The sequence below is a fragment of the Halichoerus grypus genome, chromosome 14 (assembly GCF_964656455.1).
Source record: "Halichoerus grypus chromosome 14, mHalGry1.hap1.1, whole genome shotgun sequence".
Lineage (NCBI taxonomy): Eukaryota > Metazoa > Chordata > Mammalia > Carnivora > Phocidae > Halichoerus > Halichoerus grypus.
In genome coordinates, this window is record NC_135725.1 from 90,644,159 (window position 1) to 90,668,157 (window position 23,999).

Genomic DNA, 23,999 nt, shown 5'->3' on the forward strand with positions numbered 1-23,999 from the left:
GGGAGTGGGTAGGCCAGGGGAATACGTGGCCGGCCATCAGCCATGTGCCCAGTTTTCTACCTGGGGGACAGGTAGACGAACAGCTCTTCATAGCTTACAAAGCATGTTCTCAGACGTGCGCTGTTGGCAGGACATCGCTTACTGCTATTTGTTGCTAGTACAGACGGAACACGGAGGCCCAAAGACAGGGAGTGGCCGCTCAGGGCTGACACGACGGCTCCAGGGCACGACCAGGATTGGAGCTGGCTCTGCTGTCTCCCAGGCCTGCTCGTCCATCCCCCGGGCTGCATCCAGGGGCAGGCAGGGCGCTCTCTTGGGCTCTCCTTGTCATCTTGGAATGACCCTGTTCAGCTCTCCAGGAGGTGCCCAGAGGGGCATCAAGGAGGCAGAGCCAGTGCCCGGGGCTTTGGGGAGACCCAAAGGACAAAAAGGCTTCACAATAGCTCCCTCCTTGGGCCCTGCACTGCCACTGGGCCCTTTCAGATGCCCCGGAATGCCTGGTCACTAATGCGATCTGGCCCTCGGGGTGGGGTGGAATCCAAGACCCAGCAGTCTCTTGGGCTAGCCACCTGGTTCTCACAGTCACCGCAGAAAGTGACTTCTGACAGCTTGGGACCCTCAACCCTCGAGGCCAGCTCCCGGAGGGCCAGAGGTAGGGGCTGAGAGTGGGCACAGCCCAGGCCCGCTCCCGGCGTGCTCACCCACCTGGGAGGCAGGTATTCCCTGCTCCCCACATTCCCCATGAGAAAGCTGAGGACCCCTGACTCCCTAAACTCCATAGTGGGAAGTGGCAGGGACAGGGCTCACACGGTGTCTCCCAGCCCAGGAAAGACCTGGCTGTGGGTGGCCAAAGCCACAGGTCATCTGCTTTCTAGAACCTTTGCTGTCAGCCCTGCCTCCTCCCTCAGCAGGCCATCCTCCTTACCCTCGCGTCCGGAGATGGGCTGCCGGGAGTGTCCTGCACCTGGAGTTGCTGGTGGCCGTGGGCCCCGACGTCTATCAGGCTCACCAGGAGGACACTGAGCGCTACGTGCTCACTAACCTCAACATGGTGAGTGTTCCTTGTGGAGCGGGCTCCTTGGATGGTGCTGACCATTAGGCGTGGGACTTGGGCCTCTGGATACGGCGCCCCATGCCAGGGACTTGGAACGGAATGTGAGTGGGCTGGCTTACCTGGTAGTTTGAACTCGGGTTGAACTCAGGTGTAACCCTAAGGCTGGGGTCATGCTTGGGGCCCAGGGCCTTGGGGTGGGGAAGGGTGCGGCCTGCCCTTTGCTTCCTCCTCCCCTCCCTCACCTGGAGTGGAGGTGGGTGAGGTCCTGGGACCCCTCTTGGCTCCCTAGTGCACCCCACAGCCTCTTGCTCCTTGGGTCCCTTCTCTCCAGGGGACTCTCAAATCTGGCCTCTGTCCTGAAGCCCATTTGCTCCATGGGCACCTTGGCCAGCACTGCTGGCCCTCTTCTTGTGGGCACCCCCATTGCTGCCGGCCTCTCCTTCACTTGGCTTTAGGGGTGAAGGTGGGGTGAGAAGTACGACTCCCACTGAGTGTTAGCAGAGAGACGGAGTCAGCAAAGAGACAGGTGCTCAACAACCGAGTGCTCACGCGTAATGTAACAGACTCCATGAGACCCCGTGCCTGCAACTAGAGAATGCACGTGGGACCCCCACACACACAGTGACTGCTCTAGGCTGCCATGGAAGCTTCCACAGCATCAGGATATTAGGACCAACACTGCAAGGAGAGGGCTGCCCACTTGTAAGCTGGCCCTGGAGGGCGGGCTGCCCCCAAGAATGTGCGGTAATCAGCACCACTTTGTGCCCAGCCTCAGGGATGGCCACCTGTTTGGGGCAAAAGGAAATGTCCCCCCAGGCTCAGAGCCCCAGGCCTCCCGACCCGTCCCTGTCCCCTTGTGTTTTCTGGGCCTCTGGGTCCCAGGGCCACACCCCTGGAGTCCCGCCCCCTTGCAGACCTGACCCAAGCCCACAGGGAGCCTAAGGTTTCTGCCTGCAGCCCGGGAGGCCAACAGCATTTCCTTTGAGTCACTTGAAAGCTCTTGTTTTCAAGCACTGGGGGTCCCACCTCTAATATGCTGACACCCGGTGATGGTGCCATACTCCCTCTGCTCGTTTGATGTGCCTTCTGAGGACCCGGGAGGGTGGTAGGTGCCAGCCTGGCTCCTGCCCAGACGACGGACGCCCACTGTGTACCAGCTGCTTTGTTCCTGAGCCTGCTAATAGCCACGGAAGGCTCTCCCTCCATTTCACAGATAAGGAACCTGGGCTTCCAGGGTCAGTTAACAGGATCCCGAGCAGCTGGGGAAGGGAAGCAGTGGAGCTTGGATTCAGGCTCAGGCCCGCTGAGGCCGGTGACAGCCGAGTGCTCTCGCGGTGCCACGTGTAATTCAGAGGACAAGCTGGTGCCAACAGCCACACAAGTCAACCGCGATCGGCATCTTGACACATGCGCCGAGAGAGAGCCAGGGGGCTGGCTGGGGGTGGGGGGAGCCTTCTCTCTGGGGTACCCAGGAAGGGGCTTGTGGAGGGAGGGAGGGCCTCATGCCGCCTCATGGAGATGCGCAGGTTAAATAAGCAGAGAGCGGTGTTTCAGGTGGATGGGCAGAAAAGAGAAAGGACAGGGTGAATCTGGTGAGAGGGGAGCAGTGTTGGAATGGAATGTTCTAGATTAATAACTATTTGCATCCCGTTGTTTCCGGGTTGTTTTGTGTGTGTGTGTGTGTGTGTGTATGTGTTGGCCTTCTTGAGCCCTGAGCAAGGGGAGGACCAGTGCACACCTGCCCATCCCTGTGGATCGTTCCCCGCCCAAGCACTAGCATCTTCCCCTGTGCTGATGGAGCATCTTCTCCGGGCCCGAGCCCACCAATCAGGCCACGCCAGCCCACATGAGTCATCTCTCTCTCCTGCCCTTCCACAGGGGTCAGAGCTGCTGAGGGACCCGTCCCTGGGGGCTCAGTTCCGAGTACATCTAGTGAAGATGGTCATCCTGACCCAGCCTGAGGTAGGCACCGAGCCGGAAGCCCAGAGTCACTGGAAAACCCACTTCTGTTCTCTTTACCTCTTCCTGTGGGTCTCCCCCCCTCTAGCATGCATAGTAACAGGGCTGCGGTGAGGACCGAGAGGCCAGCGGCTGTCAGCACCCCATCGGTGCAGCTCTCATAAACATGGGCTTTGTTACTGATCCCCCAGGATGCTCCGAATATCACAGCCAACATCACTGCGTCGCTGCTGAGTGTCTGTGAGTGGAGCAGGACCGTCAACCCCGAGGACGACACAGAGCCCGGGCATGCCGACCTGGTCCTCTACATCACCAGGTAGCCGCGCTCCCCAGGGGCACGCCAGCCCGCTTGGGAGCTGCTCCCCATCTCTGCAAAGGCAGTCTGGCTGTGGGCAGGCACCTCAGCACCACCCAGGTGTCTGTTCTCTCTTCCCAAGGTTTGACCTGGAGTTACCTGATGGTAACCGGCAGGTTCGGGGGGTCACCCAGCTGGGGGGTGCTTGCTCGTCCTCCTGGAGCTGCCTCATAACTGAGGATACTGGCTTTGACCTGGGGGTCACCATCGCCCATGAGATTGGGCACAGGTAGGCATCCTGTCCCCACGCTGTGGCCCAGGAGCTGACCGGGGCTCCCAGGAGGTCACAGGTCACGTCGAGGCTGGCGTTGGGCCCCGGAAGATTCTGCTGAAGGAACCTAATACCCTTGGCCCCAGTGGACCTGGGGGTGGGGGAGGGACAAGGGCTGGGAAATCTGATACTTCTTGATTACCGGGTGATTAAAAAAAACACCCCAAAAAACAAGCAAGACAAAATTAGAAAATAAGGTTTCTAGGAAATTCAGGTAAAGAAAAAGCGGGCTGTCAAAATTATCCCAGATCCTACCACTTAGGGATAACATCTGCTCACATTTTATGTTTTAGTCATTTCTTACCCACACACATAATTTTTTATTTGCAAACTCGGGATTATATTGTCTATTGTTTTGTTCCTGGTTTTTTAATGGAACAATACATCCCAAACATTTTTTTCCCAGATCTTTTATAATTTTTTTTTGGTATGCACTGTAATTTATTTAACTAATCCCCCATTGTTGGCTTTTTAGGTTGTTTCCAAATTTTTCCTGTTATGAGCATTCTGCATTCTGTAGGCAAATCTTTGTTCCTGTCTATTGTCATTTACCCCAAGTGGCGAGCTTCTTTCCTTGATGATTTTTAGTCTTTTCATTATGAAAGTAATAACCACTTGCTGTAAAAAGTCGGACAGTACAGAGAGTCCTAAAGTAAAGAGTGAGTCTGTGCTCCTTCCCCCCAGCCCCCACCTGCCCCCAGGCCTTAAGGCCCCTTTGAGTTCTGCTGTGGAATCCCCCACACCCCATCTCTGTGGGTGGCTCAGGTGCCCAGCGAGCCTGGGCTCCTCACGCCCCCATCAGCCCACAACAGCTCCACCTTTACCCTGGTTCCTGCACCTGCCCTTGACGCCCCCAACCCCCACCCCACCCCCATAATGCCTCCATCTGTCTTGTCTGGAGGAAAAATGTTGTTTTTTGTTTGTTTTTGTTTTTTTTAAAGAAGGTTTTGAAAAGCACCCACTGGGAGTGGAGACCGTGGCCAAAGGCCTGCACATTTTCTCGACTTTTTTATTAACCTTATGATACAGGCAGTGGATGAATTTTCCCACCCTGAGCCAGCCCACAGATCCAGCAAATAATCACCGGCAGCCCCGACCCCCCAAGGTGCCTCGGGACCCCATCCTCCCTGACTTATAACGCCCAGGATTAGTTTGGTCTCAACATTTTTAAAGCCTTTTGATATTTATTAGCCGGAAGAGGCAGGAACTCCCTGGTTGATCCAGTGCTCTCTCGGGTGGGAAACTGAGGCAGGGTCGGGAGGCCGCTGGGGTGTGAAACCACGCCGCCGCGCTGCCGGACTCCGGCCAGGCCTGGACTGGAGGGGGGTTGGAGGGGGTGGGTTCGCGAGGGGACCCTCAGCGTTGCCGCCCCCGGCACAGCTTGGGCGTGGAGCACGACGGTGCGCCCGGCAGCGGCTGCGGGCCCAGCGGCCACGTGATGGCGTCCCAGGACGCAGCGCCCGCCCGGACCGACCTCTCGTGGTCCGCCTGCAGCCGCCGGCAACTGCTGCACCTGCTCAGGTAGCTGCATCCGCCACCCCGCCCAGCCCTCCCCGCGCCCCCATCTCCACGCGGGGCGCGCCCCTACTTGTCCCCCAGACCCACCCCTCCATCTGCCCCAGCGCTGCCCAGCGCTCTGTTCAGTCCTATCGCCTCCCCGCGTCCTCCTCCCCGTGGGCCCCCATCACCTCTCCGGCGCACTCCTCCACCCTCCGCCACGCCCCTGCACCCACCCTTCCACCTACCCCTCCGCGGGCGCGCCCCTCCCTCCGTTCACACTGCCCTGTGCCGGCTCCCTCATTCCCTCCCACTCCCGCGCACCTGCTCTTCCATCGCACCCGCTTCTGCGCCCGCCCCTCAGTTCTGCCCCACCCTGCCTTTGCCTCGACCCTCCATCCCACCCGCTCCCCAGTCCAACCCCCGTCTGCCGCATCCCCCTCCTCCCCGCTGCATCGCGCCGGGCATCTGCTCCGGCCCTACCTCCGCTCCGCCCTGGCTCCGGGCTCGAGCCTGGTCCCAGCCCAAGGCCGGCTGTCGGTGCGGGTACGCGCTGAGGACTCCCATCCTCCCCCATCCCGCCCCCACCCCGTGTCCACCCGAGCCTGAGCCGCGGCCTTGTCGCAGCGCAGGACGGGCGCACTGCATGCGGGACCCGCCAGAGCCGCAGGCCAGGGCCGCGGGGCGCCCTCCGCAGGCGCAGCCCGGCCTCCTCTACGGCGCCGACGAGCAGTGCCGGGTGGCCTTTGGGGCTGCGGCTGTGGCCTGCACCTTCAGCAGGGAGCACCTCGTGAGTCCCGCCCGCCCGCCTGTCCGCACCCCAACCTGTGCTCCCTCCACCCGCGCCCAGCGCTCCGCGCTGTGAGCTCCACTGGGCTAGGCTGTCAGTCACTTCTTAAAATTCTTAATTTTTTAACAAGAGTCCCCATGTTTGTTCCCCATTTTGACTGTGTCCCACAAATTATTATAGAGCCGGCCCTGGCAGGCTCCTGCGTCCCTGGACGTGGAACTTAAATAGGCAGTTACCAAAGGCTTCCAACCCGATGGGAACCTGGAGGGCTTTCCAGAAGAAGTGACCTCCAAACCGAACCCTATAGCAGGAGTGTGAGCTGGCAGGGGGAGGGAAGATGAAAGGGGCAGGCATCCCAAAGACAGACTTCCTCCCTGGCTGCACCGGACTTTCATGGGCCCCAGGCACCTTTGCCTTTGTGGGCCTCTCCCTCCATACAAAATATTAAGACTTATTATCAGTATTTTTATAAATGTTGTGTAAGTGTTGTAAATACAAATACATTAATATTACATATTAGAACATTTTCTTTGATCTAAAAGATCATCTTTTTCTTTTGATTTTAAAAGAAATGAAAACATATTTGTGGGCACCTAAAATGACTGTGGGCCCTGGTCACTGTCCCTGTCCCATGGAGAGGTGTGCCGTGCCCTTTCTCCCTGGCCACCAGTGCCCACGGAACAGCATATGTGTCCCTGTGTCCTGTGGTGTGGGGGGACAATTAAGACTGGACACTGAGCCAACAGGCTGTAGTGGCCCCGAGCTGGCCACCTGTCTCCCCTCTTAGGACATGTGCCAGGCTCTGTCCTGCCACACGGACCCCCTGGACCAAAGCCGCTGTAGCCGTCTCCTCATTCCTCTCCTGGATGGGACAGAGTGTGGCGTGCAGAAGGTCAGAGCAGGGAATGGAGGGATGTTCCATGCGGGGCACCGAAACCTGGCCGCCTGCATTCCTGGGGTGGGGGACAGGAGGATCAGTTAGCTGGGGCAGAGGGCCCTGGAGCTGCTCTTGGTCACCTGGTCTGGAGAGGTGGGCGGCAAGATGCTTCCGTGTGCCAACTGACTTGCCCTGCCTCCCTGCAGGGCCTGGAAGATGGGATGGGTTTTCTAGGTTCGCAGGACCAGTGAAAACTGACAAGGGGCTCACCGGTGACTCTGCGCAGGCGGGTGGGGGATCCAGAGCCCCGCCCTTCCCGCAGTGTTGTGGAGTTTCTTTTCCCCCTTCCCTGGGTTGGAGACGGCTTGTGTCGTCACCCCTGACCCACAGAGGAGACAAAGACTTTGAGTGGTAGTGATCGCGCAGCCCAGCTCCCTGACCCAGACTCCCTCTCGTTGGCCGTACCAGGCAGCGTCTGCCTCTACCCTGCAGACATCAGGGCCTCTGCCCTTCCTCTCTGCCCGGTGTGGCCAGACCCTTCCTCTGTCCTACAGCCTGGGGTTTGCCCTCTTCCATTTAGCATTGTTTCCTGAGCAGGATGGGAGTGCGGGAGCACGTGTGCACACCTGTGTGGGTGTGGGTGCCCTGTGTGTGGGGTGCCCCAGGTGTGGGATGGTGTGCCCGTGGGAGTGGGGTGCCCCAGGTGTGGGATGGGGTGCCCGTGGGTGTGGGGTGCCCCAGGTGTGGGATGGTGTGCCCGTGGGTGTGGGGTGCCCCAGGTGTGGGATGGTGTGCCCGTGGGAGTGGGGTGCCCCAGGTGTGGGATGGGGTGTCCTTCTCTTGCAGTGGTGTTCCAAGGGTCACTGCCGCTCCCTGGCGGAGCTGAGCCCCGTGGGGGTGGTGCACGGGCACTGGTCTAGCTGGGGCCCCCCCAGCCCTTGCTCCCGCTCCTGCGGAGGAGGTGTGGTCACCCGGAGGCGGCAGTGCAAGAACCCCAGGTACCACCTGGAGGGGGCCCTGTCCTTCAAGTCAGGGAGGGGGTCTGCTCCAGATTCCCTGATTGGGGGGCGGTGGGTCACCTGTCACCCCTTGTGTCTCGTGGACATTTTCAGGCCTGCCTTCGGAGGGCGTGCGTGTGTGGGCGCTGACCTCCAGGCTGAGATGTGCAACACCCAGGTAGGCCTGCTTCCCCAGGGCAGGACGAGAGGCTCAGGTCGGCAGCGCCGGGCCCTGGGGGAGCAGAGGATCAGGGCGGCTGTAATTTGTGGTTCACGCCAGGGCGTTTTTGAGTGAGGGGGTTCTGCTCTGCTTCTGCTGGGACCATAGTGGGTGCCCCAGGTGTCGCACCTCCATCCCCACGTGCCATCGCCCTCCCCGGCGGCACCCCCTGAAACCATCCTTTCAGTCCAAGCACAGTGAAATTCACATCATATCAAATCAACCGTTTTAAAGTGTGGGATCCAGTGGCATTGGTACATTCACCATGTGGTGCGACCACCACCTCTATCAGGTTCCAAAACGTTTCCATCACCCCAAAGTCGCACCCCAGAGCCATGAAGCAGTCACTCCCTTCCCCATCCTCCAGCCCCTGGCAACCACCGGTCGCGTTCTGTCTCCGTGTACTTACCTGTCCTGGACGTTTCATAGAAATGGAATCCCACGGTAGGTGGGCTTTCGTGACTGGCTTCTTTCACTCAGCATCACGTCCTCAAAGTCATCCACGTTGTAGCAGGTGTGAGAAGTTCACTCCTTTTGATGGCTGAATAACATCCCATCGTACGGATGGACCATGTATTATCTGTTCATCTGCTGATGGACGTTTGGGCCGTTTCCACCTCTTGGTTATTGTGAATCATGCTGCTGTGGACACGTGTGTCCGTGGACTTTGGTGCCAGTTTTTATTTCTTTTGGGTATACGCCTAAGAGAGGAGTCGCTGGGTCACATGGTATTTCTACGTCCAGTTCTTTGAGGAACCTCCAAGCCATCTTGCACAGCAGCTGAGCCATTTCCCTTCCCCACCAGCAATGTGCAAGGGTTCCAGTTTCTCCGCATCCTCCCCCTCCTCTCCATCCTTGCTGTCCGTGGTTTTGATCGTGGCCGTCATACTGGGTGGGAACTGCTAGAATGGTTCCTTTGACCTTGAGTTAAGTTTGGCATCTGGTGAGACCTTCCCTCCCACCTTCTCTAGGCAGGCATGGGGCCTCCCCAGACAGGGAGGGCACAGTCTTCACCTGGAGCGCAGGCTCGGGGGAGGGGAGCAGTTGAGCAGTGCTCTTTATCTCTCTGTCGCCGGGCAGTAGGTCCTGCCCTGTGTCCCTGCAAATTCTCCTGGATTCTCCCATCAACAGAGAAAGGCTCGTGTCTCCCCCACTTTACAGAGCAGGGAACCGAGGTGCAGCCAGGAGCTGGGCTCAAACCCACATTGTGACCCTCGCACTGTGGGGTGCCTTGTGGTCCTCAGTGGCAAAGGCCTTCATCCTAGTTCCCCTGCCCCAAGCCCCTCCTCCCAAGGCCCCTCCTGTGCCCGTCCCCTGTCTCCTCCCCACCAGGCCTGTGAGAAGACCCAGCTGGAGTTCATGTCCGAGCAGTGCTCCCAGACGGACAGGAAACCGCTACACCTCTCCCTGGGCAACGCCTCCTTCTACCGCTGGGGCTCCGCGGAGCAGTACAGTCAAGGTGGGGCTGGCCCCCATCGCCCCGATGCTGTTGAGAGTAGGGCTCCAGCTCAGGCTCTGCGTCAGTCGCATCACATCCCGGTGCGACCCCTTGCTAACAGGCCTGGGTCTCGGCTTTCCCGTCTGTAAAATGGAGATGAGCGCAGGGCTTCCCTGCTCGGGTGATAGGATTCAGTGACGTGATCCTGGGGCCACACCAAGGCGCGCCTTGGCTGGTAACAGTAACAGTCACTACATTGTGATTGTGATCACTGCCTCAGGAGGCCCGACCCGTGTCCCCAACCCAAAGGAGGAGGCCAGATGGCCTGGCCAGGGCGGGCCCCCTGGGTTGTGCTTTGCGGGGTCGTTGCCTTCCCTACTCCCTGTCACCCTCACACGAGGGTTCCCTGTCCCTCTGCCTCCCCAGGGGACGCTCTGTGCAGACACATGTGCCGGGCCATCGGCGAGACCTTCATTGTGAGGCGTGGGGACAGTTTCCTGGACGGGACCCGGTGTGTGCCAAGTGGTCGGCGGGAGGACGGGACCCTGAGCCTGTGCGTGTTGGGCAGCTGCAGGGTAGGCGTGTGTGGGCAGCAGAGGTGCCCTCCCATCCGCGGTGGCCCTGGGGCCAGTCACATCAGAAGCCAGATGCTAAGGGGCTCCAAGGGGGCCAGGTCTGCGGGCCCCCATGAAGCTGCAGCAGAGTCTGCATGGGGTAATGCCAGGGCACTGGGCTGACCTTGGAGTCGGCTGGGGGCTGAGAGCCCTGCTGTGACCTCGGGCGAGTCCTTTACACCTGCTCCCTGCATCGGCGTAGGATGCTGCCAAATGCCGCCTGTTTGTTGTGTGAATCCCAGAGCCTCAGCACCCTCCAGTGACACCTGCCCGGGTGTCACTTGCCACTGCTCTTTGCACAGACATTTGGCTGTGACGGCAGGATGGACTCCCCGCAGGTGCGAGACGTGTGTCAGGTGTGCGGAGGGGACAACGGCACGTGCAGCCTCCGGAACGGCTCTTTCACGGGCGGGAGGGCCAGAGGTAGGGGCTTCCCTCGGGACGAATGGCTGGGCTCCTCCCAGCCTCTAAGAAACACCTGCAGCTCAGAGCCGTGGCAGTGAGCCCTGGCCCCTCCTCGTGGGCCTCAGCCTCCATCCTCCTCTCCACCAGCCTCCCCACGCAGCTGAGAGTTCGATGAGGCCACCGCTGGGATAGTGGCGCTTTGGGAACGGGAGCTCACGGTAGCTGTGATAAAACCCGGACGCTGGGCAGTGTGTGGTGGGCTGGCCTCTCCTCTCCGAGGAATCCTATCAGAAGGGGTGCTATACTTGGGAAACCCTTGACTTGGATCTACTTATAAAAGAGGTCAAGTCATTCACAAAGTAGGCACTTAGAGGGTCAGCCAAGCAGTGGGGTCCCCCCTCCCTGTGGTGGGCCACGTGCTGAGCCCGGAACCTTGGCTTCAGTCCCTCCGCCTGGCCAGGGCAGCACCCTGGAAGGTGGCCGTCCAGCCTGGCTTGGATTGGCCCCCTGGGACAGGGGACTCTACTGCCTGAGGCAGCCCTGTTGTTAGCTTTTGGTGTCGAGGTGCTTTTTTTCAGACAACTGAAATCTGCTCCCTTTCACTGCAATGTCAGTGACCTGAGACCACCCACCCTCTCCTGCTTCCTTCTAGAGTATGTCACGTTCCTGACCGTGACCCGCAACCTGACCAGCGTACACATCACCAACCGGAGGCCTCTCTTCACACACCTGGGTGAGCTGGCCAGTGGACGTTCCCCCTGAGGTAGCCAAACTGAAGTCTATACAGCACGGTCCCCAAGATGCCCTCACTACTTTTTTTTTTAAGATTTTATTTATTAGAGAACAGGAGTGGGGGGCAGAGGCAGAGGGAGAAGGAGAAGCAGGCTCCCTGCTCAGCGGGGAGGGGGGGATGTGGGGGACTCGATCCCACGACCCTGAGATCACGACCTGAGCTGAAGGCAGATGCTTCACTGATTGAGCCCCCCAGACGCCCCAAAATGCCCTCAATTCTGATGCCGCCTGCAAGTTCAGGGGGTTCCCTAAGCACCGCCAGGGTGGATAAGTCACGAGGATGACCCCCAGAATGCTGAGAGCTTTTGTACCCGCGGTTCTGCTTGTTACAGGGGAAGGAGACAGTAGGAGAAGCCAGAGCGGGAGATGCCTAGGGCAGAGTCTGGGAGGGTTCCGTGTCCAGCATCGAAGTGTGACATTACGCACAGGGTACTGCCAACCCCAGGCTCACCTGGGTTCAGCATCCAGTTTGAGTAGGACTTCGTGATGCGGACATGAGGCATGATTGATTGATTACTCACATGGATGGCCTCTAGTCTCTAGGTTCACGGATGAGATCAACGCAAAGCTGCCGTCCTACCTCACATATTTGGTCTTTCTGGCTTGGCCAGTCCCCACCTTAAACAAAGATACTCCTGTCCAGTGTGACATAAGTCCCTTCTCAGAAGCCCAGGGCAAAGGCCACATCTGTCTTTGGGCAAAGCCACTTTCTTTACCCACTCAATGCCACAGTGTTTCTTGATTTCCCGAGGGCGCCTACACCTGCCCTTGGAATCTGGGGTGGGAGTGCTGGCCCTGGGGGCCTTGAGTCCCGGAACCCGCCTGTAGAGCTCCGTGGGGGCAGACTTGGTGAGAGGGCAGATCCACAGTGCTCACCACATTCTGGACAGAGGTGCAGAGCCACGGACACGTGGTCAGACGCCTGTGGGCATCTGGGAGGGTGGTGCCCTGCTCACTGCAGAGACCGCCTGGACCAGCCAAAGCACCAGGCAGACGGGCTCCCCGGGGAGGAGAGCTGGGGCAGTGGAGATTCGTCCCGTTGTTGCTACCACCCCGTTCCTTGAGTCAGGCCCTCTTCTGTGAGAGGGCTGGTGCCCCGCTGCCACAGGTGTGGGGGAGGGGGCGCTCCCCCTGCCCACAGCCTTGCTCCCCCCACAGCAGTGCGGATCCGAGGGCGCTACGTCGTGGCTGGGAATTCCAGCATCTCTCCCAGCACCACCTACCCCTCCCTCCTGGAGGACAGCCGTGTGGAGTACAGAGTGGCCCTCACCGAGGACCGGCTGCCTCAGCTGGAGGAGATCCGCATCCTGGGACCCACCCAGGACGACGTGGAGATCCAGGTGACCAGGAGGGCCTGGGGGAGCCAGCAGGGGCCTCCTCCTGGTATCACTCCTTCCCCTGACTCCCCGTGCAGCCCAGACCACCCACCTCCCCCCCGCCAGGAACAGTGTTCCCAGGCAGCCAAGCGGCTAAGTCTGTGTCCTTTGTGGTGTGTATAAAAATACAGATTCCTGGGCCCCTCTGAGAGCCTCTGAATCAGGACCTGCCAGGTGGGGCTCAAGAATCCTCATTTTAACAAACAGAGGATGGTGCCGTGTGCCCAGATGAGGCCTTGGGGGGCAGGGGCTGGAAACGTGGGGGCCTCCGGGGCTCTGCCCTCCAGCCTGGCCCCGCTCTGGGGCTGGTCTTGGGCACAGAGCCCAGTGACCGGCCGAGCTCCTACAGGGAGGCCAGCGGACAAGGCCCCGCGAGCTCTCCGTCTGTCTCCTGCAGGTTTACAGGCGCTACGGGGAGGAGTATGGTGACCTCGCGCGCCCAGACATCACCTTCACCTACCTCCAGCCTCAGCAGCCACAGGCCTGGGCATGGGCCGCTGTGCGGGGGTCCTGCTCGGTGAGCTGTGGGGCAGGTGAGGCCTGGGGCAGGGCTCGCCTGAAGCACAGTTTGCCCCCTGCAGGGAGGTGGCCCAGCCTCCCTCTTTCCTCCCAGGGCTGCGCTGGGTGACCTACAGCTGTCTGGACCAGGCCAGGAACGAGTGGGTGGAGGCCGCCCGGTGTGAAGGGAGCCAGCAGCCGGCAGCGTGGCCAGAGTCCTGCGCCCCCTGGCCCTGCCCCCCACAGTGAGTGCTGCCCACGCTCAGCCACTGCCGCTGGGCTCTCGCTGGCTACGGGGCCCACGTGGCATGCGCTCGGTGAGGCCACTTCCAGGCACGGACACTGCCCTGGGCGGTGGGTTATGTTAGTGCCCCCCATTTTGCAGGTGAGGATGTTGAAACTCGGGCAAACACGGGTGACACAGGAGCCTAGCGTGACCCACACCCGCTGCACCTCGTCTGCGGGCAGCACGTGCCCGCTCTGAGCTCACTGCCGGGTGGAGGTGACCGCCCTCCCCGGGAGGGTTGTGGCAAGGGTCAGAGAGGTGACGGTGGGAAGTACCTGGACTGTGCGGTTGGCAGGAGCACAACATCGGGACAAGGCTGTCCCTGTTGGCTGCAGGGCTGGTGCAGCTACCCGCCACCACTTCTTTAAATTGAATGATTGATTGATTGATTGTGGGCTCCACATGGGGCTTGGACTCGTGACCCTGAGATCAAAACCTGAGCTGGGATCAAGAGTCAGATGCTCAACCGACCGAGCCCCCCAGGTGCCATTTTTATATAGGTGTCCTTGGGCTCTGGTGCAGCTTGGGGACACCTGGAGGGCCACTGGGTGGAGCAGGCTGTCCCTGTGCAGTGTTCCGGCACCTGCAGGGACATGGGGCCCGGCCCAGAGCAGGGAAGCCAGTCAGCGGGACAGATCTGCCCGTCTCTCACCGCCTCTCCTGAGCCAGTCCTCAGGGGGACGGGGCCCCAACGCTCTGTCCGTCTCCTCCTCAGCTGGGCAGCTGGAGACTTCGGTGCGTGCAGGGCCTCTTGCGGGGGGGTGGGGGGGGGCGGTGCGTTGCGTGGAGGCCCAGGGCAGCCTCCTGAAGACGTTGCCCCCCACCCGGTGCAGAGTGCTGGCCGCATAGCCGGCAGCGGTGGAGGCCTGCATTCCCAGCCCCACCCGGGGAGGTGAGGGCAGGGAGGCGGGGAGGCGACTCCCTGGCAGGGCTTGTCCCCGCACCGAGCCCTACCCTTTCTGAGTGTCCCCTCTCCCCATGGACTCTGGCTGGGCCCCACCATCCCGGAGTGGCCGGCTTCAGAATTACTATCCAAGAGACCCCAGGCCGGCCATTTCCCTCTCTGAACCCCCAAGTCCCTGCTCACGGAGGGGCTGTGAGGACCAACTGAAGCTGCACACGTAAAGCCCTAAGTGTCCCTTTGTCGTTACCATTGCCGTCCCCATGGTGCCTCTCATCCCTTCAGTGTCCCAGCTGACAGCGTCTTCCCATTTGCCGCCAACTGGCTGGGTGACCAGGTCAATTTCCTTCCCTCTCTGGGCCCCAGTTCTGTTACTTGTCCAGTGAGGAGGCGCTTGGCCTGGGTCACTGGTGGCACATGCGTGGCTTGGGCTCCTTTGCCTCTCTCCCGTGTGGGGCAGACCTGGGAATGACCACCCTTTCCCACGGAGGCCCGCTCCTGCCTCGGGACCCTTCCTGCCTCAGCTCGGCTGGCAGCTGCCCCGGTCAGGGTTGGCACGTCCGTGAAACGCCGTTGCCATCCCTGACCTGGCTGACCCGATTCCATTTCTCGGCACCTGCTAGGGTGCAAGGAGTGATGGTACTTTCTGGACGGAGGCCCACCTTCCTCTCTGGAAGGCCGGCGGGTCCGGGCCTGTGTCCCGGCACCCGGGCTGCCAAGTGGAGTGCCGGCAGCCGCTCATCCAGCTCTTTAGGGAGAGGCCTCGGGGTTTTGCTCCTTTGTGGGGCTCCTCTTTGAGCTCTTGGGTACGGGGGTGCGGGTTCACTGCCTCCCCGCCGGGGAAGCTGGGCTGTACATACAGCCCCATGAGGCGGGGCCTGCTGTCTGTCCTGTCCTCAGGCAGGAGGGATCAGATGCGTGCTCATCAGCCTGTGGAACAGACCCAGCTTCACAGAATAGGACGTGTGTGCACGGGGCAGAGGGCCTGGGGGCACTGGCCACCGCTGGGCCGTGCTCCACAGATGAGAAGCTGCCTGCCCTCGAGCCCTGTGTGGCCATGGCATGTCCTTCAGTACCGGGCCACGTGAGTGTCCTGGGCACGAGGGTACCCCGGGCTATTGGGGGCTTATCTGACAGGAGAACGGGGAGCACTGGGTACCCTTGGCCTCCTGGCCAGAGCACAAGGACTATCCTTCTGCAATGCTGCTGTGTATAGGATCTCCCTGGTCAGAGGGTGAGCCTAGGGAAAAAGCTCAGGGCCCCTCCCCCCTCCAGCTGGCAAGCCAGGCCCAGGCCCCAGGCCCCAGGCCCCAGGCCCCGTTAGACTGCTGCCAGTTCTCTGCCCCACAAAGCAACACTGTCGCTCTCCCACCTGCTTCCCGGGGCTCTGGCTGGGGGGCATTGCTTGCAAACAAGGGTACTGGCCAAGCCTGTGTCCTCGAGACCGGTGGGGATTGCAGGGCCAAGTGTGCCTGCGAGCCTGGCTCCCGAGCCCCAGCCTCAGCCCTGCCCCACAGTGACCACTCATGCTGGTACAGAGGCCAAGGTGGGTAGTGGGGTGGGGGCATCCTTCGGCAGCCAGAAGCAAGTGTCCCCGGAAAGGAGCAACAGGGAGGGGCCACCTTTGAGGTGCTGGTGACCACTCTGCTCTCTCCCGAAGAGATTGGGTAGGTGGGGGTGGAGGACCAGGTGTTCAGGGATCCAGAGGGGGGATGCCCAGACCCACCAGCCTGTTACTTATCCCCTGCAGCCAGAACCCCGGTCTCTGGAGGAGGAGGCCACATCCCCACCGGGCAGTGCCAGGCTGGGGGCTCACGCCGCACACGTGTGGACTCCCCTGGCGGGGTCGTGCTCTGCCTCCTGTGGTCGAGGTGAGGCCCCAGGGCTCGTTGGCTAACTCTTACCTGCCTACATTTTGCCTAGTGCTAAAAAGCATTTGAATCGGCTTACAGAGAATCCAGACCAGGTCAGAACATGACGTCAATACGAGGAGGTTGGGGCGAAGTATGGACAGCCATGCAAATGTCTTTATTGCTTGGCTGAAAGACAGGAAAGACGATAAAACTCGGCAATATTGGCAGCCAAGTGTATTTCTTAGGGTCTAGGAAAGTGGGCCCCAAGAGCTCTGGGCTTCCTGGCGGCCCAGCCAGAGGAGCAACGTTTTAAGATACGTTGTGTTCTTAAATTACAATCCTCAGCACTTGCTCAGTGAAACCTGTGCATGTTTAGAATCAAGGCCAGAGAATTTTTTTTTTTTTTTTTTTTGGAGCATAGTCCTAAAGGAGAGATTCAAGGAAACGGACCCTGATAACATCTTGGTTATAAACAAAATAAGAGATTGTCGAAGAGCAATTCTCATAAAGTAACAATAAACAGCAGCTACCACATGAGTACCTACTATGGGCCAGGCACTTTGTAGCTGCGCTTTAAAAATCTATATAAATATCTCTGCAAGTGAGGCACCATCAGTTGAAAAATCTGAGGCTCAGAGAGGTTAAGTCACTTGTCCAAGGTCACACAGCTGGTAAGTGGCAGAGTCAAGACTCGAACCCAGGTGGGCCTTATCTGCTGGAGCTCTCCAGAGAGCTGGGCACCCGTAGTTCTTGTCGGAAACTCCTCTTGGGGCTCAGGGGCTCTGCTTCATCCCTGCAGGCCTGATGGAGCTGCGCTTTGTGTGTGTGGACTCTACCCTGGGGACCCCTGTCCAGGAAGAGCTATGTGACCTGGAGAGCAAGCCTGGGAGCCGGCGGGAGGCCTGCCAGGCTGCCCCTTGCCCAGCGTGGTGAGTGGGGGTGGAGACTATGTGTGGGGGGGACAGCAGCAGCCTGGGTCCCCTAGGGAGGAAGGAGTCTCACCCTGGGGTGTAGCCTCTGATGGAGCGCTGGCCTTCTTACTGCAGGTGGGAGACCCGAGCCTTGGCACCATGCCCAGTGACCTGCGGAGGGGGGCGGGTGCCACTAGCTGTTCGCTGCGTGAGGCTGGACCATGGCCACCCTGTCCCCCTGCCTCACTCCGAGTGCTGGCCGGTGCCCAGGCCCCGCCCTGTCCAGGACTGCAGTCCGGAGCCCTGCCCTGCCAGGTGGGCCCCTTCCCAAGGAGATAGGTGGTCCTAGGCATGCATCCTTGGAGGTGGCCTCATCATCTCCCTGTAAGCTCCTGACGCTCGGTGCCCTTACCTGCAGGCGTGGGTCCCACGGGTGTCCTAGAAGGCTGTGGTGGGTTTAAAGCATGTGAGTTGCGTCATAGGGGATCTGGGATGCTGTGGGCACACGTATGTGGCTGATGGTTCATTTGTCATCACTTGCTCTTCGCTGAGACCCTGCCATGCCCAGGGGCCGTTCCGATAGTAGGGAGACAGCAGTGAGCAGGACAGACAGGCACCCCGGCCCTCCTGGAGAAGATGCCGGGACAGTGGGGAAATGGAAGAGAAAGAAGACAGACCGGGAGATACCGTTCGATGGTGGTATTGGTGTGATGGGGCAAACACAGCGGGAAGGAAGATTGGGAGTGCCGGCCAGGCCTGGTGGGGGGCCGGCATTCCTATTAGAGATAGACATCTTCGCAGGCCCCCTGGGGTGCCCTGCCTCTCCCCCGCCTGCCCTTTGAACGCATCAGTTTGACCTCAGCTTTCTGTCAGTAGAATGGGCTCCATGGAATGTTCTCTGTCCGCTGTGCCCGGCTTCTCGGTGGAGATGTAAGGGTGACCTTCCCAGTCTGGAGAAATGAGCGGAGGCTCCACTCCCCTGGGTCGTCCCCCCAACCCCGGTTTGCCCCAGGTGGCGGCACGAGCTGGCGGAGTGCAGAGTGAGCTGTGGGAGGGTTTGTGCAGAGGATGCTGTATTGTGTACTGGCCCACGGGGAGGACAAGGACGAGGAGGTCCTGCCGGATACCGTGTCAGGGGCTGCCTGGCCCGGAGCAGCAGGAGGCCTGCAGCCCAGAGCCCTGCCCGCCCAGGTCAGCAGCCCCGAGGTGTCGAGGAAGCAGCCTGAGGGCCCGGAGTGTGCAGACACCAGGCCAGTCGCCTCGGGGCTTATAGGGCCGCTCTGGCCCGGGAGACGGTCCTCGGGAAGCGGGACTACCTGGCAGGCTGCACTAGGAGTCAGAGGGGACATTCCAACAAAATGCAGGCGGCGCTGCCCGTTCTCATCGGGCTGTGGGTGTGGGAGGGCTGGCGAGCGTCACCGGGAGAAGGCAGCATTTAAGCGGAGCCCGACGGTGGTCCCAGCTGGGGCACGGGACCAAAGAGCTCAAGCCAGCGAGGTCCAGAGGCGGGGTCGGAGCCTGCGGGAGGAGAGCAGACAATTGCCCACCTGATTCACAGTGCTCCCACCGTTGCTGCTTTGTTGTTTTGCACTTTTACTAATGAAATGCTTTTCTGTATCATCCGGAGAGGAAGGGAACAGTCACGTGTCACCATCAGATTTAATAGATGGGCTATATTGCTGTCTTTCCTTCGAGTCGGTCTCCTTGGCTTTTAAAGAAATACACTGTTACAGATAAGAATTCATTTAAGTTAAAAGCCTTAGCTCATCTGTGGTTTATTTGGGGGCATGTTGCAAAGTAGGGAGCATACTTTATTTTTCCAAATCATTAACCGAATTTCCCCCAGCCAGCTCCTTTATCGTGTCCTAGATCCTTGTGTATGTTGGGATCTATGTCAGGGCTCTCTACAGGTTCTGGTGTTTGTAATCCCCTGCATACCAGATTGTTTTAAATACTGTAGCTTTATGGTCCATTTACCACCCGCATCGGTGTCTCTTGGCTTCTTTGCTTGTGCCAAAGCCCCTTGGCTGTGCAGCACATTCATTCATACGGGAATTTATCTGGGACTTATATGGGAATGTGACACACACATGGGCTCGGGCTGCTCCGCGGATGTCATGTAGCCGCATCCTCCTTGATGTTCTGGAACACACTCCTGCCTCAGGGCTTCTGCCCCTGCCTTCCCCCTGCGGGAATGCGTCTGCTCTGGATATGCTTTTGTCCAGCCTCTGCTCGGAGCAGCACAGCAGCGAGGTGGGGAGTCCTGCCTGAGCAGTGCTCCCGAACGGCACACTCTGCCCACCCCATGACTCTTGGCTCTGCCTTCCCCTACCGCCCAGCACTTCTTCCTCCGTTTGCTGTCTGTCTCTTCCTTCGAGCCGAGTGGTTTCTCCACCAGGGGCCATTCTGCCTCCCATGGGACATGTGGCAATGTCTGGAGACATTTTCAATGTCATGACTAGGGAAGGGGGATGCTAGTGGCGCTGGTGAGTGGGTGGAGGCCAGGAGGGCTGCTGAATGTCCTACATTGCACAGATGCCCCCACGACAGACCCGCCGGCCCCAAAGGTCAGGCGCGCTGAGGTGGAGAAGCATATGTGCTCTGAAGGGCGGTGTGGGGGTCTTGGTCTGGTTCACTACATCTCCCTAGCATCTAGAACAGCGCCAGGCCCACTGAAGGCATGTGTGTGCGAGCCAGTAGGTGGCACAATGTCACGATGAGGGCCTCAGGCTCCAGCACGGGCTCCCTGGGTTTGGTCCGAGCTCTGGAAAATGTCGGCTGCTATCATTTGTTGAACAATTACAGATTACCACGGGCAGGGTTGACCACTGTTGAGATTTGTTTTGCCTTCTCCTGGGGCACCTTCTCCCCCATCCCTGTTCCTTGGATAACAGAGGAACGGTGAGCCGTTGACAGGAAGGGCTTGCCCTCCCTGGGCTCAGGGCCGCCCTCTGGGCCTTTGCTTCTTGCAGGTGGAAAATCATGTCCCTTGGCCCATGCTCAGCCAGCTGTGGCCTTGGCACGGCCACCCGCTCCGTGGCCTGTGTGCAGCTCAGCCAAGGCCAGGACGTGGAGGTGGATGGGGCAGCCTGTGCGGCTCTGGTACGGCCTCAGGCCAGCATCCCCTGCATCATCGCCGACTGCACCTACCGGTGGCATGTCAGCACCTGGACGCAGGTAAGTGCTGGGGCTGGGGCTGGGGCTGGGGAGTGGGTCCGCTGAGGGTCCTCACCCACGGGGACCCTGGGGGCTTTGCTTCATTGTGATCCCCTGAAAGGAGGGGGAGAGTGGGGTGGGAGGAGGTGGTCGGGGCACCTAGAGATGCAAGACACAGCAGGGCCCTGAGACCTGAGGGGCAGGTCTGGACCGAGGTCTGGAGACACCAGGAGATAAAGGGGAATGTAGCTCCATCCCACACCTTTGCATTTCCGGGGCCGTCCCATGCCCAGTACCTTGCAAGGTCCTAGAAAGACAAAGGTAAATAGGGTTAGGTCTCCCGCTGGAGGCGCTCACTCATGGTGTGGAGGGGAGAAGAGGCAAAGCAGACAGCTGCCGTCGGCATCGATCAGAGGGCTCTGGGCATCTGGGTCGGGTAGAGACAGGCGCTCGGAGGAGGGCAGTGCAGGGCAGGCCGGCAGGGTGGGTGCCAGCTGCTGAGCCTCAGTCTCCTCATCTGTGGAATGGAGACACGGGCTCCCCTCCTGGGCTGTGCAAAGATTAGATCAGATCGTGCGTGGCCAGTGGTCACCACTGTGCCCGCCGCCCCCTGGCAAGGTCAGCCTCAGCTCGCTCTCCTCTTTCCTGGCAGTGCTCTGTCTCCTGCGGAGATGGCATCCGGCGCCGGCATCACGCCTGCCTTGGACCCCAGGCCCAGGCACCCGTGCCGGCCGCCTTCTGCCGGCATTTGCCCCAGCCAGCCACGGTGCGGGGCTGCTGGGCCGGGCCCTGCGCTGGGCAGGGGACTCCCAGTCCGGTGCCCCATGACGAAGCCACTGCTCCAGAACAGACCACTGCTGGTGCTCCTCCGGAGTGGCCCCAGCACCGGGCCCACCTCCTCTCCCCAGCCCCCCGGCTTCAGGGGCTTCTGCCTGGGCCCCAGGAGAGCCCCGCTGAGTCCAGTTATGTTCTTCAACCTTTCTGTCTGGGCAGCTGGCTGGCTGCAGGAGGGGCGGGCAAAGGCTTCTCCACTGGGAGAGCTGGGACTAGCTCCTTGGGAGGACCCCTGGGGTGGTGCTGTGGAGCCCCCTTGGATCGCTGGGAGGTGTGCGGCTGGACTGAAGGGATGGGCTTGGGAGGTGGCGCTCTGGCCTGGCCCTCTCCTTCCACTTTGCTTCCGCTGACAGAGCGCAAGCTCATTTTTATTACCAACAAGGGAAAGGGAACATGAGGTTTCACAGAGTCAGCCCCAGATCTGTGGGACTCAAAGCCATGCCCTGCTGTATGCGCTGCCTCCCTCTTACCTGGGTGTCCGGAAGCGGCTCTGGGCCCTGGATGGAGACACCGGGACCCATGCAGCTCCCTCCCACCCCCCCACCCCCCAGCCTGCTTCTGGCGGGGCCTAGGAGGATGCCAGCCACCCCACCTGCCAGGCTCCTCCCCAGCACGGAAAGCCCCGGCCCCGCCCCGAAGCTCTGTTCACCCGTGCTCCCGCTTTCCAGGTGCCTGTGGCCGGCAGCACCTTGAGCCGACAGGAACCATTGACATGCGAGGCCCAGGGCAGACTGACTGTGCGGTGGCCATCGGGCGGCCCCTGGGTGAGATGGTGACCCTGCACGTCCTTGAGAGCTCCCTCAGCTGCAGTGCTGGTACGTCTCGGGCCGTGTGCACAACTGCTGTCAGGCCGCCAGGCACCAGGGAGCACGACCCCGGCCTGCCCTGCTCCTGGCAGGATGTGCCACATGCAGCCCCACCTGGAATCCTCATGGCCGTCCCGCGGGCAGCTGTGGGATGGTCCCCATTCTACAGATGAGGAAACTGAGGTTGTGTCTGGGGACTTAGAGTCAATAAGCTGGGACGTGGGGGGACCCCGCCCGTGGCTCGGTCTACGCCAGGCCCACAGTGCTGCCAAGCCTCACCGCCATGCTGCTTCCTAGGGGACATGTTGCTGCTTTGGGACAGGCTCACGTGGAGGAAGACATGCGAGAAGCTGTCTGGCATGACTTTCAGCTCCAAAACGAACACGCTGGTGGTGAGGCAGCGCCGCGTGCGGCCGGAAGGCGGGGTTGTGCTGCGGTACGGGAGCCAGCCTGCCCCGGGAACCCCCCCCAGAGGTACGGTGGGGCGCCAGAGCCTCCCCCCAGTCCCGGCAGGGTGGCTGGGTGGGCGCTGCTGCCCACGGGGCGGCCGGCCGGGCAGAGAGGGCACCGACAGAGATGGAGGAGGACCCCGCCAGCTAGCTCCCTGACCCCAGGATGAGGTCCCTTCACGTGTGCTGCGTCCCTTCCTCGCCGGGGCCTTGCAGCGACATGGGTGCACGTGGGACTCTGACGTCCCCACCCTGTCGCTCAGGCCGCCACCATGGCCCCCCGCCCTGGCCCTGGCACTCATGTCCTTCAAGACCCTTCAGGGTCCTCCGTGTGCATCTCCCCCCCCCCAGCCCTGTTCCCATGCACCGTCCTCTTGGCTCAGCCCCCACAGAGCTGGTGTGTGCACGCATGCTTGTACATGCGTGCACACACACAACCTCACGGAGGGGATGGCATCCCATGGCCCCCCTAATGTCCTCCAGTAGCCCTTGGGAGGCCTCTGGGGACTTGGCCTCTCCCAACAGCCCAGGCTGGCCAAACACGACTTCCCTAGCCAGTTCCAGAGGTTTCTGGGATCCCCCTGGCTTTGCCTCTACAGAAATGTGACACCATCCCCGCACCTCTCAGTGCCCTCACTGAGAGCCAGGCTTTGAGCGCCCAAGGGGCTGGCTGCCCCTTCTCACAGCTCCTTACTTCCTGGCCTCATGCACGTGGGCTCTTGTTCTCTGGGGGCCCAGGGGTGCAGGCAGGCGGGGTTCCAGTGGGCTCCTAGTAATGGCAGTGTCCTTTGTGACAGGTTCAGTGTTAAGCACTTTTGCACATACAAAGTCCTCCTAAAAACCTCTCTCCCAGGGCGTGCCATTGTTACCTTCACTCTACAGAGGGGGGATTTGGAGCGCAGAGCATTGAAAGCCTTCACCTAGGGTCACACGGCAGAGAGTGGTAGAGGTGGGGTTCCGTGACGGCTTCTGTGTGGGAGACCCGATCTCTACCACACCACCATATTGCCCCCCTTCACTGCTCCCCAGCTGTGAGCTGCCCTGGCCTCTGGCATTAGTGGTCATTCTGGGGGCTCCTAGGACCTGAGGTGGTCCACACCTAGTCCATCCACCTACTCTTCTCTGCAGACTGTGACATGCAGCTCTTTGGACCCTGGGGTGAAATCGTGAGCCCCTCGATGAGTCCCGATGGGAGCAACACGGGGGGCTGCCGCATCTTCATTAACGTGGCCCCACAGGCCCGGATTGCCATCCATGCCCTGGCCACTGATGTGGGCACGGGAACTGGTGCCAGCTACATCTCGGTAAGGCCACCAGGATGGGGACAGGAATGTGCTGACTTTTGCTGATTCTAGACAGCTGTCCCCGGGGATGGGAACCGGGGGTACTGTACTAGAGGACCCCCCGAGTTTGCTCAAAAACCTCAAAATCATTAGTGAAAGAATGGGAGAGAAGAATTTCTTCCGCTTACCCACCAACAAATGTTTATTGAGCTCCGCACAAGAGTGAAATAGAAAAGACCTTTTCTGATGTAGATTGTCAGTTAACCCAGGACCGAAGCATAATTTTAAACCCTGATAAAACTTTTCCAGAAGAGCGGGCCACCCCTCCCCCCATGAGGTTCATGTGTTCTGGGAGAACTGTCCTCTGCAAGGTGTC

General features: G+C 60.4%; 1 protein-coding gene across 5 annotated transcripts in view; it reads left to right on the forward strand.

Annotated features, from left to right (window-relative positions):
• ADAMTS13 (ADAM metallopeptidase with thrombospondin type 1 motif 13) overlaps positions 1-23,999 on the forward strand; it is a 30,473-nt gene that overhangs the window by 5,736 nt on the left and 738 nt on the right. The window contains exons 7-31 of one of the 5 annotated variants that reach the window (XM_036108326.2): positions 909-1,051; positions 2,933-3,016; positions 3,205-3,329; positions 3,451-3,597; positions 5,020-5,160; positions 5,764-5,926; positions 6,714-6,818; positions 7,650-7,801; positions 7,916-7,979; positions 9,354-9,480; positions 9,886-10,034; positions 10,376-10,496; positions 11,131-11,211; positions 12,429-12,610; positions 13,044-13,179; positions 13,260-13,389; positions 15,232-15,415; positions 16,082-16,202; positions 16,984-17,113; positions 17,231-17,410; positions 20,068-20,272; positions 20,904-21,213; positions 21,754-21,900; positions 22,189-22,365; positions 23,469-23,644. In XM_036108326.2, coding sequence (XP_035964219.2) covers positions 909-1,051; positions 2,933-3,016; positions 3,205-3,329; positions 3,451-3,597; positions 5,020-5,160; positions 5,764-5,926; positions 6,714-6,818; positions 7,650-7,801; positions 7,916-7,979; positions 9,354-9,480; positions 9,886-10,034; positions 10,376-10,496; positions 11,131-11,211; positions 12,429-12,610; positions 13,044-13,179; positions 13,260-13,389; positions 15,232-15,415; positions 16,082-16,202; positions 16,984-17,113; positions 17,231-17,410; positions 20,068-20,272; positions 20,904-21,213; positions 21,754-21,900; positions 22,189-22,365; positions 23,469-23,644 — 3,680 coding nt within the window. The remainder of the gene's footprint in view (positions 1-908; positions 1,052-2,932; positions 3,017-3,204; positions 3,330-3,450; positions 3,598-5,019; positions 5,161-5,763; positions 5,927-6,713; positions 6,819-7,649; positions 7,802-7,915; positions 7,980-9,353; positions 9,481-9,885; positions 10,035-10,375; positions 10,497-11,130; positions 11,212-12,428; positions 12,611-13,043; positions 13,180-13,259; positions 13,390-15,231; positions 15,416-16,081; positions 16,203-16,983; positions 17,114-17,230; positions 17,411-20,067; positions 20,273-20,903; positions 21,214-21,753; positions 21,901-22,188; positions 22,366-23,468; positions 23,645-23,999) is intronic. The other 4 variants (XM_036108335.2, XM_036108330.2, XM_036108344.2 and 1 more) reach the window with 4 other exon arrangements.